We start from the raw sequence: 20,901 nt of genomic DNA, 5'->3' as shown, positions 1-20,901 counted from the left end.
GGACCGGATGCCATGATCTTAGTTTTCTGAATGTTGAGCTTTAAGCCAACTGTTTCACTGTCCTTTTTCACTTTCATCAAGAGGCTTTTTAGTTCCTCTTCACTTTCTGCCCTAAGTGTGGTGTCATCTGCATATCTGAGGTGATTGATATTTCTCTTGGCAATCTCGATTCCAGCTTGTGCTTCTTCCAGTCTAGCATTTCTCATGATGTACTCTGCATAGAAGTTAAATAAGCAGGGTGACAATATACAGCCTTGACGCACTCCTTTTCCTATTTGGAACCAGTCTGTTGTTCCATGTCCAGTTCTAAGTGTTGCTTCCTGACCTACATACAGGTTTCTCAAGAGGCAGGTCAGGTGGTCTGGTATTCCCATCTCTTTCAGAATTTTCCACAGTTTATTGTGAACCACACAGTCAAAGGCTTTGACATAGTCAATAAAGCAGAAATAGATGTTTTTCTGGAACTCTCTTGCTTTTTCCATGATCCAGCGGATGTTGGCAGTTTGATCTCTGGTTCCTCTGCCTTTTTACTAGAGCTGAAAAAGATATTCTCCTATATTTTACATCTAGACGTTTTAAGGTCATCAAAACACTGTTAAATGGGAAAAATCTTTTGCCACATTACTGCAATTTAATGAAGAGATTTAGCTTGTGTTAACTTTATGTTGAAATACACCCCAAAATAAATGAGACAAGAAATGAGACCACTGAAGCATAGATATTGCAGCATATTGCTTTATCCTCACCAGGAATTGTCATGCTCTCCTCATTTTGATTATGAAAGCTTCTATAGCCATTCTAGCTTTTCTCGATTTTAGTCCTATTTGAGCACATACTGTTTAGGTCTTACCTGTTCTTTTATCATTTCTTATCATAGGTTGGTATTAATAATGAAGGGCCTTTGAGAGCTTATAATCGAATTTATACTAAAATAGAAATGTAGTCTAAGAGAGGTTAAGTGATGTACTCAAACTCCTGTCGTTTTAAGTTGTCAAGATATTGCTCAAACTCTAGACTTTGGATTTCAACTGTAATATTCTTTACATCAGAGTTTTGTCCCCTTTAATGACTCATCATAAGGGTTGGAGTTCATGCCCTCTCAGTACTCTTTTTGCCTCCTCTAAATCTAGAGTTTCAGTTCAAGTGTATAGGCAGAGTGAGGGAAAATAGGATCTTTTTTTCCTTTTCCTTTCTTTCTCTTTTCTCAAATACCTAATGAACATTTGCTATGGGTCAGGCGTTAGAGATATATGATAAATTAGATACCATCCTGTCCTCAAAGAGCTTATAGTTTATTAGAAGAGTTAACAAGTAAATAGACTATTATATTTCAGTGTCATAAATGTAATCACTGGGAATTCTGGAAGCATATAAGAGGATGTGATTGGTCTTGGTGAGTCAGGGTCATTTCTTAAAAGATAGGATATCTAGGGTTTACTTTTAAGATAAACTGTTTATCATAGTTAAACAGTATTGGTTATTGAATAGTCATTAATACAGTCACTTTGATTAGAAATAGCTGGCTTTCTTGTTGAATTGCCTTGGTTCTTCCAGAGGAATTGATCTTAGAAAAGTCACAGAGAAAACAACTTGGAAAGCCTTATAGGATTATCTGTACCTTTCTTCGAGCTGTTTACCCAATACAGTTAAATAGAATAGGTGCTCAAATAACTGTTCTTCATTTGCTCTAAACATAACAAAATTAGTACATTTTAAAAACTTGGAATTTATTTGCTAAAATTTCTGGCTTTACTGTTTAGAAAACTCTGGTGCCCGAGTATGTGAAGGGCCCCATCAAAGGAAGTAATAACCAAAGTCCTCTTGACAGGCAAATAATGTATTCTCATATAGGAAGAATGGGACTCGGTCTTAACTTACTGGACTTTGTGGAGTGAATTTTGGCAAGCTATCCATCTAGAAGGTTACTGACTTCTATTAAGCTACATAAAAAATTGATTCCTGAAATAATAGCATTTCTGTTGGGTAGAAGTAAATTGTAATTTATATAGTTTTGGTTAAAACTTTTATTCTTTGATTAAGACGGCTATCCCTAATTTCATGGCCAAGGTGAAAGTTTTTCTGAAGTTTATAATTGATGGATCTTTGTCATAGTGAAATACAGACCTTATATAACTTCATGTAAAGCTTTTAAAACATTGTCAAAATGAAGTCAAACATTATTCTGTTTACTGTACTCTCACAGGGACATAGGCATGTTGTCAAGTATCCGGTTTATCTAAGCAGAATATAGAAAATATATTCCAAACTTTAGAATCACAAAATGGTTCCCATCATCACATGGATTTGTAAAAAAGTTAGCCAGAAAGTTAAACAACTCCTTTACAATTGGAGAAATCTGTTTCCAAATGCTGCTACTTAATATCACTAATTATAGAACTGTGCCCCTTGAAATGATGTATCCAAAAGGACACAGCATTGTCTGTGCAAACGGACAAATCCGCATTGAAAGACATTATACAACATATATAGGTTTAAAAAATGACTATAAAAGACAGTTGTTAGGACAACTGGACATTTTTTATTTTGGTTAGTATGGTATATTGCATTGATTTTTGTACTAAACCAACCTTGCATTCCTGGCATAAATCCCATTTGGTTTTGGTGTATAGTCCTTTTTATGTGTATTTTGTTGATGACTTAAGCTTTAACAGGATATTCCTCAGCTAGGGCTGAGGATAGTGGGGCAAGATTAGATTGGTCAATGTCACGTAAGACTGAAGGCCTCAGGCCACAACATTCAAATATCCTAATGTGAAAGCATCGTGAAATGAAAACTCTTGTTGCTACAGGCATTTCTTAAAGCAGTGAGATAATGCCTCACAACCCCTGTGATTCTTACCAAATTATATTGTGAATCAGTAGAGCAAGCATTTCTGCCCCTTCATGTACACTCATTCATTTGTTCACTGAATTTTTCAATTAATATTTTTCCCCTTTGATCATAACTAAGGTAGTGGGAGTAGGATGCATTGGTTCAGGTATAGAAATTGTTGTTTATATTGGCTTTTGTGTGTATTGGCATTTGTTTATCAATTTAAAGGCATATTTTTGTTATAGGGGCCAAGTTTAAAAAATATATTGGCCATTCAGCTCATGTAACTAATGTCAGATGGTCACATGATTATCAGTGGGTTATTTCTATTGGTGGAGCAGATCACTCTGTCTTTCAGTGGAAATTTATTCCTGAAAGAAAACTAAAGGATGCTCTTCACATAGCACCTCAAGGTGAGTGGTACATACTGCCTAAACAATTTTTCTGCCAAATAACTCTTCATGTAACTCCCAAATAATAATTTTACTATTGAAATGTACACTAGCCTTATGTTAACAGTATAGATTATTATTAGTGGAAATTTTAAAATATTAAGTCTATATGTTTAAAGTCAAATGTTGCAGAGCGTGGACAACAAAGTACTTTGGTTACACTTTAATCTGTCTGATGAGTGAAAAACATACATTAATAAAGCAAACATTTAATATAGTCTCTGGGAGATGGGTATCTAGGATTCATATTTGTGTTTTTTTTTTGACAAGAAAAATGACCTAATGTCAGTTCCTCTCTTACATATAGTTTTTTCTAGCTGTTTTTCATGTTAATTATAGGTTATATTTACTTATATTTGCACAGACATTTAAATTTGATGTAGCAGTCATTGGGGACCCAGTGAAGGGATTTAAAGGAACTGTTGAGTTTGCAGTGAGTGGAGAGGAAGATAATATGTAGTACAGTTTACTGACATCTGTGTCACTTGAATAGGTAATTTCATTTGATTGTTTTATGGCTTGTCTCCATGTCAGTTGGCACAGTCAGCTCGCAATCCTTAATTTTATTGTGCTGTTTTGAAAGTGAATCTTACTTAAACAAGTAATGATGCATTTTTATAAATTACAGAAAGTCTTGCAGACTCTAATAGTGATGAATCAGATTCAGACCTGTCTGATGTTCCAGAACTGGATTCTGAAATTGAGCAAGAGACCCAGCTCACTTACCGTCGGCAGGTAATTTTTATTACCACATGAGCTTTTCCTGAAAAAATTTCTTCTTCATCTTGCTCCTTGTTTACTTATCTATTGTTATCTTTCGTGGTTTGTAAGTTTCCAAGAAATGTATGACTGTTTCCCTCTTTTAAGAGTTAAAGCATAGTTGTATAAAATGTTATTTATATTGAGTGCTTGATATACTAACTGTGCCTGTATTGTGTTTTATTATATAATATATGTGCTTTTTTACACAGTACACTTACATTGATTTCCTTTAAAATGTTCTCTTACAAGTAGAAAAAGAAATTAAGGAAACAATTCCATTCACCATTGCAACGAAAAGAATAAAATACTTAGGAATATATCTATCTAAAGAAACTAAAGACCTATATATAGAAAACTATAAAACACTGATGAAAGAAATCAAAGAGGACACTAACAGATGGAGATATATACCATGTTCATGGATCGGAAGAATCAATATAGTGAAAATGAGTATACTACCCAAAGCAATTTACAAATTCAATGCAATCCCTATCAAGCTACCAGCGATATTTTTCACAGAACTAGAACAAATAATTTAAAGATTTGTATGGAAATACAAAAAACCTCAAATAGCCAAAGCAATCTTGAGAAAGAAGAATGGAACTGGAGGAATCAACTTGCCTGACTTCAGGCTCTACTACAAAGCCACAGTCATCAAGACAGTATGGTACTGGCATAAAGACAGAAATATAGATCAATGGAACAAAATAGAAAGCCCAGAGATAAATCCACACACATATGGACACCTTATCTTTGACAAAGGAGGCAAGAATATACAATGGAGTAAAGACAATCTCTTTAACAAGTGGTGCTGGGAAAACTGGTCAACCACTTGTAAAAGAATGAAACTAGATCACTTTCTAACATCGCACACAAAAATAAACTCAAAATGGATTAAAGATCTAAATGTAAGACCAGAAACTATAAAACTCCTAGAGGAGAATATAGGCAAAACACTCTCCGACATAAATCACAGCAGGATCCTCTATGATCCACCTCCCAGAATACTGGAAATAAAAGCAAAATAAACCAATGGGATCTAATTAAAATTAAAAGCTTCTGCACAACAAAGGAAAATATAAGCAAGGTGAAAAGACAGCCTTCTGAATGGGAGAAAATAATAGCAAATGAAGCAACTGACAAACAACTAATCTCAAAAATATACAAGCAACTTATGCAGCTCAATTCCAGAAAAATAAACGACCCAATCAAAAAATGGGCCAAAGAACTAAATAGGCATTTCTCCAAAGAAGACATACGGATGGCTAACAAACACATGAAAAGATGCTCAACATCACTCATTATTAGAGAAATGCAAATCAAAACCACAATGAGGTACCACTTCACACCAGTCAGAATGTCTGCGATCCAAAAATCTGCAAACAATAAATGCTGGAGAGGGTGTGGAGACAAGGGAACCCTCCTACACTCTTGGTGGGAATGCAAACTAGTACAGCCACTTTGGAGAACAGTGTGGAGATTCCTTAAAAAATTGCAAATAGAACTACCTTATGACCCAGCAATCCCACTACTGGGCATACACACTGAGGAAACCAGAATTGAAAGAGACACGTGTACCCCAGTGTTCATCGCAGCACTGTTTATAATAGCCAGGACATGGAAACAACCTAGATGTCCATCAGCAGATGAATGGATAAGAAAGCTGTGGTACATATACACAATGGAGTATTACTCAGCCATTAAAAAGAATACATTTGAATCAGTTCTGATGAGATGGATGAAACTGGAGCCTATTATACAGAGTGAAGTAAGCCAGAAAGAAAAACACCAATACAGTATACTAACACATACATATGGAATTAAGAAAGATGGCAATGACGACCCTGTATGCAAGACAGCAAAAAAGACACAGATGTGTATAATGGACTTTTGGACTCAGAGGGAGAGGGAGAGGGTGGGATGATTTGGGAGAATGGCATTGAAACATGTATACTATCATGTAAGGATCGAATCGCCAGTCTATGTCCGACGCAGGATACAGCATGCCTGGGGCTGGTGCATGGTAATGACCCAGAGAGATGTTATGGGGAGGGAGGTGGGAGGGGGGTTCATGTTTGGGAACGCATGTACACCTGTGGTGGATTCATGTCAATGTATGGCAAAACCAATACAGTATTGTAAAGTAAAATAAAGTAAAAATAAAAATTAAAAAATAAATAAATATAATGAAACAAATCACCAGTCCAGGTTCAATGCATGATACTGGATGCGTGGGGCTGGTGCACTGGGACGACCCAGAGGGACGGTACAGGGAGGGAGGAGGGAGGGGGTGTTCAGGATGGGGAACACGTGTATACCTGTAGTGGATTCATGTTGATGTATGGCAAAACCAATACAATATTGTAAAGTAATTAACCTCCAATTAAAATAAATCAATTTATATTTAAAAATCTAAAAAAATAAATAAAATGTTCTCTTACGAAGTATAAAAACTACACAGAAACTGAATATGTATCTGTCAGTGTGATACTTAGACAATGTAAATTAGTTTGTCTTTCCAAGGAAGTAAATTTCAAAAAGAACCTTCCTATTTAAGACAGTTATTAAAAGTTTAGTGATCATAGTTACCACAGTGTCTGAAGTTACATTAGGAATCTACAACACCTTTATTAATTTATATTCTAAGAATATTTCTACTTATGTACATTATTTGAAGGTTTACAAAGAAGATCTACCTCAGCTTAAAGAACAATACAAAGAGAAACAAAGAAGTGGTACTTCTAAAAGAAGAGAGCGGGCTCCAGGAAATAGTGTCCGATTACACTTCGTTCACGGGTACAAACCAAGTACTTTTCATTTATGTGTTTGAATTTTGGTTCACATTTACTAGCTGTGTGACTTTGAGCAAGTCACCTAACCTCTGTTTCTGTTTCATCATCTGTAAAATGGAAATAACAGTGCTTTACTTCATAGGGTTCTGGTGAGAAGTAAATAAGTCAATACTTGTAGTGACTTAGAGTATTATCTGGCACATAATAAGCACTATATAAGTGTTTGTTAAATAAAAAATTGTCTTCTGAAAATTTAGTATTTATAAGAAATTGATCTACCTTAAAACAAGAAAAAATAAGTGAAATGGATTATCATCTCCCCTGCTGCTGCTGCTGCTGCTGCTGCTAAGTCGCTTCAGTCGTGTCCGACTCTGTGCGACCCCATAGATGGCTGCCCACCAGACTCCCCTGTCCCTGGGATTCTCCAGGCAAGAACACTGGAGTGGGTTGCCATTTCCTTCTCCAATGCATGAAAGTGAAGAGTGAAAGTGAAGTCGCTCAGTCGTATCTGACTCTTAGCGACCCCATGGAGTGCAGCCTACCAGGATCCTCAGTCCATGGGATTTTCTAGGCAAGAGACTGGAGTGGGGTGCCATTGCCTTCTCCGCTCCCCTAAATATGTCTAATTTGGAATGATATTGTGGCTTGTTTTAGCCTAAGCAATTTGGCTTTCATGTCTTAATTCCAATACTGTTTCTGAATTCTCTTAGAACATCTGGCAATCCAGGGTTCACATTTCATCCTGGGACACCAGAATCTTCAATCCAACTCTTTCCTTCCCTTCACCTAGTAATCATTTTACCTGGCTTATAATGTTTTTAAGAATTTGAAAACAGATTTATTTAGTAAAAGCTTCCTTACCTCCAGTAGAAGCATTTGGGGGTTTCTGTTCATTTTCTTTGGAGTGTGGTTGATTCACAATGTGGCAGTTTCAGGAGTGCAGAAAACTGACTCAGTTGTTCGTATTCATGTATCTGCTCTTTTTTTTAGCCTCCTTTCCCCTATACCATGATAGAGTATTGGCTAGTGCCCCCTGTGTTATGTGGTATGTCCTTATTAGTTTTCTGTTTTACATAAAGTATTGTGTGTATGTCACTCCCCATCTCTCAATTTATCCCTCCCCTCAATTCCCCCCGTCCCGTAGCATAAGTTTGTTTTCTACATCTGTGACTCTATTCTGTTTTGTAAGTAAGTTCATTTGTACCATGTTTTAAGAGTCCTCATATAAGTGATAGTGTGTGATATTTGTCTCTCTCTCTGACTTGCTTCACTCAGTGTGGCAGTCTCTAGGTCCATCCATGCTACTGCAAATGACTAAAATGGGCAGTATTTCTCTGCACTTAGGTTTTATGAATTGGGTTTCTTGAAGTTCCTATAAATGGAATTATATTGGTCATTTTTAGAGGACCTGGCTACTTTCTTCTGGACGTATATATTATTTTTAAATTGTAGTTTAAACTTATTTTTGTTTATATATATATATGTATATAATATTTTCATGGTTCAACAATGTGTATAAAAGGATACACTCTGAAGATCTTCTCCCTACATCTGCCCTCCTAGCTATCATTCTGCCTTACCCAAAGGGAATTACTTTTACTTAATTTCAGAAATATTTATGTATAATACAAGTGACTACAAATGTACATTCTTTTCTATACCCTTTCACTTGTAAAAACAACTTTTTGCTTTGTAATATTTAAATTTAGTATTTATATTTATGCAAATAGTAATGTACAGTATACACTTTTCTGTACTTTATTTCACTGAGTATTGTAGCTTGGATTTAGCTGTCTGTAATCAGAGCAGTTCACAAAAGTTTTGGGATCTGAAATATTTGTGTTTTTTTAATTATTCAATATCTTGTAAAACTGGAAATTGAACATCCTCTGTATAGTCTGTATTTACCAGTGAAAGACCAAAGTTAATGTTATATGATATATTTTCTATATTTAGTTACAGAGGTTATGACTGTCGAAGTAATCTGTTTTATACTCAAATCGGTGAAATTGTGTACCATGTGGCAGCAGTGGGCGTCATTTATAATCGACAGCAGAACACCCAGCGCTTTTACCTGGGTCACGATGATGACATTCTCTGCCTGGCTGTTCATCCTTTGAAAGACTATGTGGCAACAGGCCAGGTGGGTCCTTTGAAAGACTATGTGATAACAGGCTAGACAGGTTAGACCTTTGGGTTTAAAGTTAGATTAGTCCATTTTTTTCCTTTGGTATTCTTGGAAATGAATTCTTTGGAATGGGATTTTATTTTCATATAACAAATGAAAATTCTTTATTATAGTTTTCCTTAGAGTTTTATTGTTTTACTTATTATTCTAATTTGAATTTTGAACTGTGAGCTCTGGCTTCACTTCTTTCTGTCAGAATAATATTTTTTTTTAATCTGTGAGTAAACATTATAAAAAACAAGAAGTCTGTTTTTTTAATTATCTAAAATAAATTATCTAAGAAATGTTCTGTAGCAAATAGGACGACTGTGTTTTTATTTTTCTATCATGATAGTAACATGTTCAGGTTTACCAAGGTAGGAAACACAGAAGAGTCATAGCTGATATACCTCTTTATATGTTTATTCTTAGAGAAGGAAAGGAAGGGGTATACCTATAAATTCTCACTGTGTTTAAGCACTTTACTCTGCATAAGCACGTTACTAATTTCTTAATGTATATTTGCTTTATTCTCACCTCACCTATATGAGAGTGAAACCATTTTCCCCCAGCTTATAAATGAGGAATTTAGGTTTAAGGAAAATACGTGATTTTCTCAAAGATCTCTCAGCTGCTGCTGCTGCTGCTGCTGCTGCTAAGTCACTTCAGCCGTGTCTGACTCTGTGCGACCCCATAGACGGCAGCCCACCAGGCTCCCCTGTCCCTGAGATTCTCCAGGCAAGAACACTGGAGTGGGTTGCCATTTCCTTCTCCAATGTCTCAGCTAATACGTGGTAAAAACCCAACATCCTTAGTCTGTCTGGCTTTGAACGCTGGGTTAAGGATACCTTCGGGGATATATTGAGGGTAGGGGCAGGCAGCTTGCATCATCCCAGGTAGCTCCTTGAAAAGTGAGAAAACTCTCTCTCTCTCCCATCTCCCCTCCCTGGGTTTGCATCTCCCCTCAATGTTTATTTCTCCCCTTCCCTTCCCGACCTCCTTTTCTTCCCCTTTTCTTCCATTCATTCAAAAACACTCATAGAGCACGTGCTGTGTGCCAGGAAAATCTCTGGGAATATAAATAGAACATCTTCTTGCCATGGTAAGACATTCATACTCTGTGAGGGAAGGCAAACGTGCAAGAAAATTGTGCTGCAAGGTCAGAAGTATAGGTCGGGGCTTCTTACCTTGGCACTGTTGACATTTGGGGCCGGATACTTTTTTGTTGTAAACATAACTGGATTTTTGTGCACAGTGGAATCCTGTGCATTGCACAGTGTTAGCAGCATCTCTGGCCTCTGCACAGTAGATGCCAATTACACTGCCCCTCACTTGTGACAAACAAAAACATCTCCAGACAGCGTTTGGAAGGCAAAAGCCACCCCCTGCTGAGAACCACTAGGGTAGAGGTGTGTATAAAGCCCTTTTGAAATATAATAAAGGACTGATTAATCATGCCTAATGGAATGGGAACCCCTCACAGAGATGATGCCATTTGAATTTAATAGCTTACCTGACAGAAGGCAGGTTGGGGAAGGTTTTCTGTTATGTTGTAGAACAGTGGAGCAAAAAGAAAAAAAAAACTGAAATAGAAGAGTTCTTGGTGGACTTTAGTGGAAGAACTAATTAAATGGGTTAGCGGGGGCCTCAGGGGCACCTTTTATCTTCACTGTTAGTTTATATCAAGGTTCCTCTTAACACACAGTTATGTGCCTGTTGTGTGTAGCAAGGATCACCTGCAGTGCTGTAGGAAGGAGTTTGGACATTATTCTGATACTCCTGGAATAAGACTGTAAAAACTGGTCATTTACTACATGATTCTGGCATTTTAGGGAATCTGGGCCAAATTAAATTAAAAGTCAGGATGCCCACAGGAGATCCCTGGATAACCAGTGTAGCGGAGGAATACCTTACCTCTTCCTATCCTAGACTTTTAGCTGGGACTCTGACAAAAAGACCAGGTTTCCCTGGTGGTTCAGATGGTAAAGAACCTGCCTGCAGTGCAGGAGACCTGGGTTTGATCCCTGGGTTGGGAAGACTCCCCTGAGAAGGGAATGGCAACCTACGCCATTAACAGTAGCAATTCATATCACCTGGGAGAAACCTAAACCAGAAGTAACTCAAAATGGTGATTTAGAATTCCAGCTTATATAGAAAATAGTAGATCTGTAGAGAAATGTCAGGCCAGAGGAAAGCATTTAATAGCTTAGTGAAATGTTGACTGATCACAGTATTGGTTTTTGTTATATATTTATAGAAAACGAACCTCAAAATCAATGATAATTGACAGCCCTGTTATTTCAGGAGTTGCCTTTATAGACAAAGTTATTATGTAATATATCTTAATCTGTATAGAGAAAGTGATTACTTCAGTCCAAAGGAATAATTAAAATTTAAGTCCTGTTAACCTGCTTGGTGCTTTAACCTCTCTGCATCTTTGTTGGTACCGTTATCTTAGCCTGGAATATGCTTGCTTGCTTCTCTTTTTGTCCAAGACCTACACTTTTTGAAGGCCCAGGACAAGTAACATAATTTCCATGAAGACTTTCTCTACAGCCTTTCATCCTCATTAAGCACATATTACCAGATGGTTTTATTTTAGCAGAAAAGATCTCATTTTCCCAATGAGTTTGCAGAATTTATCTAATTGTCTTAGTGCACACTAGCATACACTAGGTTGCTAACACTGCCAATAGTAGGTGCTCAGGAAGCATTATCTCTACTGATGAAGTAGAGGATACGGTTTAGGAGCTATATAGTTCTAGAATGTTCCTATAAACACAGCCTAGTCTTATTAGCTTTTCAGCAAACGTATGGGAAAAATGTTGATCACATAATCTTTATTTTTTTACTTGATATCTATAGTAAATATGACAAAAGTTACAAAATATCTTGTTTTATTTCCTTTTGTAGGTATAAAAATAAATGGTTTACTTGCATAAAATGACTTTTATCATTCTTTCTATTTTAGGTGGGTAGGGATCCCTCAGTTCACATATGGGACACGGAAACCATAAAACCATTGTCAATATTAAAGGGCTACCACCAATATGGTGTCTGTGCTGTTGATTTCTCAGGTAAGGGAATTTCTGTCTCAATAAGAATGATCAAAATTCAAAGGCAGTATACAGTATTTTTGTCTTAATCAGTGTTGCCTAAACTTGTCATTTAAAAATGACTTTCATGAGAGACTGTCAAGAAGGCAGATGGATCACATTGTAAAGGACCTAGGATGTGAATTTCATTCTAAATGTATGAGAGGTCACTGGAGCTTTAAATAAGGGAATAAAGTTATCTGATTGGCATTTTTTAAAAAAAAGACCGATTATCAAGTGTGTATACTGTGGTCCTAGCCTATCAAGACTATGAAAGTGTGGGTTTGCCAGCTGGTTTATAATTATAATTTAATGAGTGTAATTTTAATACCCATTATTATAAAGATGTTTTTATTTAAATAAAAGATGTTTGTCTAACCTCTGGAGACGTCTCAGATACCGCTAGTGGTATATGTGTCCCACTTGGGCAAACCCTGATCTGCCTTACTGTTTTGCAGTCACAGAGTAAACTTTGAAGATGTTTAGGGGGTAAACAGGGCTTCCTTCATAGCTCAGTCAGTTAAGAGTCTGCCTGCAATGCAGGAGACCCAGGTTTGATTCCTGGGTTGGGAAGATCCCCTGGAGAAGGGAATGGCAACCCACTCCAGTATTCTTGCCTGGAGAATCCCATGGACAGAGGAGCCTGGTAGGCTACAGTCCATGGCGTTGCAAGAGTTAGACAGGACTTAGTGACTAAACCACCACTACCACCAGGGTGAAAGCTAAGAAAGAAAGAGATGAAAACTAAAATAGTTGTTTTATAACATTTCTTTGAAGTGACAGTTCTAATCTGTCTTACGAGAATAAGTTTAGATCTCAAAGTTAAGTCTTTGCTACACATATAAAAGTTTAACAACTACACCTAGATCTACAGTGAAGGCTAGGGTGTTGATTGGAAAGAGGGGCCAGTTCAGTCCCTGAGTCGTGTCCAACCCTTTGCAACTGCATGGACTGCAGCACGCCAGTAGGGAAAGAGGGGTGAAATACCTTTAATAGAGAATTTTACATGAAGAAACAGTAAATTTGTGCTTTCTGCTGCTCTGTCTGGAGAGATGGTGAATTATTCATGTAGAGTTTGGGAGGGGATGTATTTACATGTACACATATCTGCCAAAAGTTAGGAAACGGAATGATAGCTGAGTCAGTGAGAAAAATAACAGCTGTTAGTGATAACAAACCAATTAAGGTTTGCAGAAAGTATGGTGGAGTGGCAAACATTTTGTTACAGATTGAATCTTTCCAACTTCTAAACACATGTACACCTACCTGCCAGTGTGGCTGACTTAGCTCAATCACTTGTCTAATATCCATTACTTGTTACTTGACAGTTCAGTTCAGTTCAGTTCAGTCGCTCAGTGGTGTCCGACTCTTTGCAACCCCATGAATCGCAGCACGCCAGGCCTCCCTGTTCATCACCAACTCCTGGAGTTCACTCAGATTCACGTCCATCAAGTCAGTGATGCCATCCAGCCATCTCACCCTCTGTCGTCCCCTTCTCCTCCTGCCCCCAATCCCTCCTAGCATCAAAGTCTTTTCCAATGAGTCAACTCTTCGCATGAGGTGGCCAAAGTACTGGAGTTTCAGCTTTAGCATCATTCCTTCCAAAGAAATCCCAGGGCTGATCTCCTTCAATATGGACTGGTTGGATCTCCTTGCAGTCCAAGGGACTCTCAAGAGTCTTCTCCAACACCACAGTTCAAAAGCATCAATTCTTCAGCACTCAGCCTTCTTCACAGCCCAACTCTCACATCCATACATGACTACTGGAAAAGCCATAGCCTTGACTAGACGGACCTTAGTCAGCAAAGTAATGTCTCTGCTTTTGAATATGTTATCTAGGTTGGTTATAACTTTTCTTCCAAGGAGTAAGCATCTTTTAATTTCATGGCTGCAGTCACCATCTGCAGTGATTTTGGAGCCCCCCAAAATAAAGTCTGACACTGTTTCCACTGTTTCCCCATCTATTTCCCATGAAGTGATGGGACCAGATGCCATGATCTTCGTTCTCTGAATGTTGAGCTTTAAGCCACCTTTTTCATTCTCCAGTTTCACTTTCATCAAGAGGCTTTTTAGTTCCTCTTCACTTTCTGCCATAAGGGTGGTGTCATCTGCATTTCTGAGGTTATTGATATTTCTCCTGGCAATCTTGATTCCAGCTTGTGTTTCTTCCAGTCCAGCGTTTCTCATGATGTACTCTGCATATAAGTTAAATAAGCAGGCTTCCCTGGTGGCTCAGAGGGTAAAGCATCTGCCTGCAAGTGCTGGAGACCTGGGTTCAATCCCTGTGTTGGGAAGATCCCCTGGAGAAGGAAATGGCAACCCACTCCAGTACTCTTGCCTGAAAAATTCCATGGACAAAGGAGCCTGGTAGGATATAGTCCATGGGGTCACGAAGAGTCAGACACGACTGAGCGACTTCACTTTCACTTTCAAGCAGGGTGACAATTTACAGCCTTGACGTACTCCTTTTCCTATTTGGAACCAGTCTGTTGTTCCATGTCTGGTTCTAACTGTTGCTTCCTGACCTGCATACAGGTTTCTCAAGAGGCAGGTCAGGTGGTCTGGTATTCCCATCTCTTTCAGACTTTGCCACAGTTTATTGTGATCCGCACAGTCAAAGGCTTTGGCATAGTCAATAAAGCAGAAATAGATGTTTTTCTGGAACTCTCTTGCTTTTGCCATGATCTAGCGGATGTTGGCAATTTGATCTCCAGTTCCTCTGCCTTTTGTAAAACCAGCTTGAACATCAGGAAGTTCACAGTTCACGTATTGATGAAGCCTGGCTTGGAGAATTTTGAGCATTACTTTACTAGCATGTGAGATGAGTGCAATTGTGTGGTAGTTTGAGCATTCTTTGGCATTGCCTTTCTTTGGGATTGGAATGCAAACTGACCTTTTCCAGTCCTGTGGCCACTGCTGAGTTTCCCAAATTTGCCAGCATATTGAGTGCAGCACTTTCACAGTGACATCTAAAATAACTGATCTTCACTACAGCCTTTTTTTTTTTTTTTTTTTTTTCCCACAACAATCATATTAGTGGCATTATGTAGTTGTGGTGGTGGTCTAGTCACTCAGTCGTGTCCGACTCTCGCAACCCCGTGGACTGCAGCCTGTCAGGCTCCTCCGTCCATGGGATTCGCCTGGCAAGAATACTTGAGTGGGTTGCCATTTCTTTCTCTGGGGGATCTTCCCAACCCAGGGATCAAACCCGGGTCTCCTGCATCACAGGCAGATTCTTAACTGACTGAGCTATGTGAGAAGTTGTAACCTATATCTTTTTTACTTGACTAACTTTTTATAATCCCTGTGACTTCTTTTATCACAGTAGAGTTCCTCTGGTGAATTTCAATGGTGTGTATCGCTTCTTCCTTCCTTCTTAGTTTTCTCTTCCCTTCTCATCTCTTAAATATCTTTCTTCCGCTTTGCTTATCTTCCTCCTTTCCCCTATCCCAGGCTGATAGATAGATGAGGTAAATGAGGTCAGAGAAAAAGCAGGTAAGTGCAGTGAGAACCTGTCCTCCCCCTTATGAATTCTGCTTTTTTCAGAGCTGTGTGCATTGTTGTTGTTTAGTCGCTAAGTCATGACCAACTCTTGTGACCCCGTGGACTGCAGCCCACCAGTCTCCTCTGTCCACGGGATTTCCCAGGCAAGAATGTTGGAGGAGGTTGCCATTTCTTCCTCCAGGGGCTCTTCCCAACCTAGGGATTAAACCCAAGTCTCCTGCATTGACAGGTGGATTCTTCACTACTGAACCACCAGGAAAGCCCAGCAATATGCATGCCTACTATTTAACATTATTTTGTAAAATTTTAAATATGGCACTGTGGTGACAGAATATGTACTGTTTTTTATCTTCTGAATGTTAATGGTCAGTTTGTTTCTCTGATTAATTTTCAAAGCTGATGGGAAACGTTTGGCTTCAGTTGGAATAGATGATAGCCACACTGTTGTGCTGTGGGACTGGAAGAAAGGAGAGAAACTTTCAATAGCAAGGTAGGGAAGGAAACTTGATTATCACATTGGCAAAAGACTGAAATTCCTTTGGACTTAAATTTTTTAAATTATAACAGTTTTGAAATCAAGTAAACATGTAACATTTTAATTGCTGCTGCCTTTATTACCATTCAATAAACAGTGTAATTGTGGTAAAAAGATTTCAGAATTCATTTGTAGGTTTATCCTTTGTGAACACACTTATTAATGTAACTATAATATGATATTGGAAGTAGCTATTATCTGAATTCTTACAGTGAATTTCACTGTAAGATAAGCTATTCTGTAGTCATTTGAAAACATGATAAAATGCTCATGTATTTGAGTGAAAGGAGATACATATACACATATTACAAAGAAGCTATAGATTATTTTCTGTTGTAGTTTTCATTTCCTAAATTTCTACAGTGAGCATTATTATTTCTGTAATAGTAAAAATATTAACAATTGCTTTAAAGGAGGAAATAGTCAGCAGGGTCAGAGACTATTTTTTAACTTTGAGTTCCCTAAAAAGATACATAAAGCATTTTTAAAATATAGATAAATGCTTTTCTCATAGTATATAAACAGTACCCAGATAGAAGATAGTTTAAGAGGACTTTGTAAAGATTATATTAAGCAATAACTGAGTACTATTAAAAATTTTTTCTTTAACTCATTTATGCCACAAATGACATTGTCTTTGCACAGTACTATAGTAGATGCTATCCAAAATAAGTTCAGTTCTTACTGTTCCTTTTAAGATTCTTTTGAGAAGAGTTAATAAATTACAGTAATGACAGAATGACAAATGTACAAAAGCATGATTACATAGCCCAATGGACCAAGCATCTAGTAATGGAGTAATCAAGATAGGGTATGGACTAGGCAAAAGGTTATTACAGGAGAAATTTATCTTTAGCGTTAAAGCATTTCTGTATTTATTTCAGAGGAAGTAAAGATAAGATTTTTGTTGTAAAAATGAACCCGTACGTGCCTGATAAATTAATTACAGCTGGAATTAAACACATGAAATTTTGGCGTAGAGCAGGTAAGGAAGTGCTTCTATTTTGTTCCTTTGAAATTTTAAGTAAGTGTTACTTTCCCTGGTGGCTCAGACAGTAAAGCGTCTTAAGTGCAATGTGGTATTGAAGTCTGGAATTCAGTCAGTAGTAACATATCAAACATGTTGGGTTTTCAGTTTTGACAAGTAGTCTACAGTATATTAAGATGTTAATGTTCTGGGAAACTGGGTGGGTGAGAAGTATATGAGGACACTTTGTGTTATCTTTGCATCTTCTTTGAAAATCTAAAATTATCCAAAATGAAAAGTTTATTTTAAAAAACAATCCACAGTTTTCTTGATACATTTTAAACAAATATTTTATCATCATTTATTGGCTGCACTGATAGTGTTCATATTTGCAAAAAAAAAAAAAAAAAAGGAATTTATGAAATTAATCAAGTGATGTCCAGACTTCCTTCTTCTGTTAAAGACATGTTTTGTAGTCCTAACTGAAAATGAAAAATTTTCTCAAAATTGTTTATGTGCTATAAAGTGATATAGAAATAGAATGTTTTATTACCTTAATAATTTAGTAAATTACTGACAGTAGAAGTTCCCATTTTAAAATTAGAAAGTCTCTTTTCCAAATCATATAGTGTACTTATAAGTTCCAGCAGTTTGACAAAGTCTCAGTACACTTAAACTATTCGGATAAAATGTGAAGTTATAGAGAGGAGTGAAGCGTAGGTTAGGAAAGAATAGGCTTGGTGAAGATATTTCCCAGGTTGAATTAGCTTTCAGTTGTTAACTACTTTGAACATGAGTCGATTTTCAGATTTGAATTTAAGACTTCATCACAAATTCACTGTATCATTGTGTTCTATTAATACATTTGCAAAGTGAAAAGTATTCTCACGTTTGTAATTTTCATTCCCATATGTTTAGACAAAACTTCTGAGTATCTTAGTAAGTTGGAATTGCAAATAGCCAGCAAGGCAAGTAATGCTTATTATTGCAGTATTGAAAAAAATTAAACTATGAATTTGTTGGACATAAGAGACTTAAAGAAAGCATATATTTAAAATGAAAAGGCTTGCAATCGATTGTGTCCTTAATTTTGGTTAGACGTGAAGTAGACCTGAGACTGAACCAGGAGAGGCCGATGTGAAGGCTCGGCGCATCTCAGCGCTTCCCACTCTCGCGGCTCTGATTCAGAGTTGGGAAATAAGTAGCCACTCTATTAATCTGAATAAGTGCCGTCTGACTATCTTCTTCCCGGAGAAGGCAATGGCAGCCCACTCCAGTACTCTTGCCTTGAAAATCCCATGGACGGAGGAGCCTGGTGGGCTGCAGTCCATGGGGTTGCTAAGAGTCGGACACGACTGAACGACTTCGCTTTCCCTTTTCACTTTCATGCATTGGAGAAGGAAATGGCAACCCACTCCAGTGTTCTTGCCTGGAGAATCCCAGGGACGGGGAAGCCTGGTGGGCCGCCGTCCATGGGGTCGCACCGAGTCGGACACAACTGCAGCGACTTAGCAGCAGCAGCAGCCTATCTTCTACATGCATAGCTTTATGTACACGAAGTTAAAGATGACTTAGGACTGAGACTGAAAGGGCCTCTTACCTCCTGTCCCAGACCCAGTCTTAGAGAAGTTTACTCTAAGAAGCTTGAACTGTCTTCCATGGCTGGTGGGGCCGGGAGCCACTGGAAGTTTTTAAACGCAGCAATGACATGAGCTTGTACAGTACAGACATTCTGTGCTGTGTGTGTCAGGAAACTCAGTAACGATCATCTAAAGCAGAGGTGGAAAACACCGTGACTGGCCAAATTAGTAAATATTTTAGGCTTTTCAGACCCAGAGACAAAAATCAAGAATACGACGTAGGAACTTACAGGACAAGAGAGAAAACTCCTACCCTACCAAGCCTATTCTTTGCTTCAAAAGCAGGTGGTGGCAGGATTTGCCCTGCAGCCCATAGTTTGCTGGCCCTGCCCTGAATGGACAGGTGTGCTCTAGTGAAAGCCTTTCCCTTCCGCTTGCATGCTGGAACCTGTCTCTCACCCGTTCAGGGAGATCGCTCCAGCTCTCCTTCACTCTCTCCCCCGTGCCTTCAGGTTCCCTCTCTGCTCTTTACACATGTGGTGCGACTGCTCCATCTTAGAAGTAAAGCAGGAACCCTCTTTCAGCTCTACCCTCCAGTTGCTGATCAATTTCCTCTTCTAATCTACCTGCTAGAACAATGTCCAAATAGTTACTTACACTTCATACCCTGTTTTTGTTTGTTTGTTTTTTAATTTGTGTGACTGCACCAGATCTTAGTTGTAGCTTGCGGGCTCTAGCTCCCTGACCAGGGATTGTACCCCGGCCCATGCGTTGGGAGTGCAGAGTCTTAACCACTGGACCACCGGGGAAGCCCCTATTTACACTTCAAATTTGCTCTTTATCTTCTCCTTCTTTTGAGAGAAGTGTAATCTGTTTTCTCCCCCTCACCACTTGACTTTAACTGCCCTTGCAAGTGCGCTCAAAATTCTGGCTGCTATGTTAAGAAAAGACAGTCTTTCAGATACATTTGAAATGATTGCTTTTCGTCATTTTCTGTGCTACCACAGGCCCATACCACCGTTACCATTTGCCCAGATGATCATATAGCCTAACTCTTCATCCTTGCCACTATTCAAATTACCCTCAACACAGAAATCTGAACAAGCCTGGTAATAAGTGATACACAGCATCTTGTCATTCCGCTACCCAAATGTTTTTCATCTCATTTAGAATAAAAGTTAAATCCTTACAGTGCTCACCGTGCTACTGTTGCCAAACTGTACTCTGCTGTTGAGACAATGTAGAATGCAATAATGGTGAAAAGGGTTCCTGGGCTTTCTCCTGTGCAAGACTGGGGGATGTAAAATATCACTTAAATTTTATGGTGGTTTTAATTTGTATTTCTGTAATTATTAATGAGCTTTTATTGGTCATTTATTACCTGTTGATATGTTCTGCCCATTTTCCCAAATGAATTCATTATATATATATATATTGTGGTGGTGGATTAGTTGTGAAGTCACGTCCAGTTCTTGTGATCTCATGGATTGTAGCCCACCAGGCTCCTTTGTCCATAGGCTTTTCCAGGCAAAAGTACTGGAGTGAGTTGCTATTTCCTTCTCCAGGGGATCCTCCTGACCCAGGGATCGAACCTAGGTCTCCTGCACTGCAGGCAGATTCTTTACTGACTGACCTACTAGGGAAGCCCATATATATTTCTTGAATAAATGATTGAATAATGAGTTCATTTGGAAAAATGGGCAAAACATATCAATAGGCAATGAATGACCAATAAGGACCAAGTGTTCTTGAAAGGTGAGAGGGCACAGGAACTCTTTTCACCATCAGTGAGACTTTACATTGTTGTATCAACTTTAGAGGACAGTTTGGCGACAGAGATGATAGCTCTCATCTCTGTGCTATTTTTTTGCAAATATTCTGTGACCATTCCTAAGCGATCCTAGACAATCCCTTACACTTTTATAGAAAAGGCCCTTGCAAGAATGTTTAGAGCAGCATTGTTTTCAGTGGCCAAGTCTTGGGAACAGCTTTATTCACCCTCATTGGTAGGAAAATGTTATCTGGGATATAAAATGCTGTGATAGAATGCTATGCAGTTATGAAAACGAGGTTTCTGGGGGTAAAACTCCATCACAAATCATTGATGAAAAGAGTAGGCTTCAAAAGAAGACATATAGGATGATATTTATGGAAAGTTTTAAACATGAAAAAAGATCTATTACCTAAGGATGCATAAATAAGTAGTAAAATATG

At 38.1% G+C, this 20,901-nt stretch overlaps 1 protein-coding gene across 1 annotated transcript in view; it reads left to right on the top strand.

The window, feature by feature from the left end:
- Window positions 1-20,901, top strand: part of EML5 (EMAP like 5) — a 151,301-nt gene that overhangs the window by 65,520 nt on the left and 64,880 nt on the right. The window contains exons 11-17 of the mRNA XM_052646355.1: window positions 3,079-3,246; window positions 3,914-4,020; window positions 6,725-6,843; window positions 8,796-8,982; window positions 11,978-12,083; window positions 16,002-16,095; window positions 17,025-17,125. Coding sequence (XP_052502315.1) covers window positions 3,079-3,246; window positions 3,914-4,020; window positions 6,725-6,843; window positions 8,796-8,982; window positions 11,978-12,083; window positions 16,002-16,095; window positions 17,025-17,125 — 882 coding nt within the window. The remainder of the gene's footprint in view (window positions 1-3,078; window positions 3,247-3,913; window positions 4,021-6,724; window positions 6,844-8,795; window positions 8,983-11,977; window positions 12,084-16,001; window positions 16,096-17,024; window positions 17,126-20,901) is intronic.

Source organism: Budorcas taxicolor, chromosome 10, assembly GCF_023091745.1.
Source record: "Budorcas taxicolor isolate Tak-1 chromosome 10, Takin1.1, whole genome shotgun sequence".
In the NCBI taxonomy this organism is placed as follows: Eukaryota; Metazoa; Chordata; class Mammalia; order Artiodactyla; family Bovidae; genus Budorcas; species Budorcas taxicolor.
Note: the sequence above shows the minus strand (reverse complement) of the source record. Positions and strands in the feature narration are given on the sequence as shown.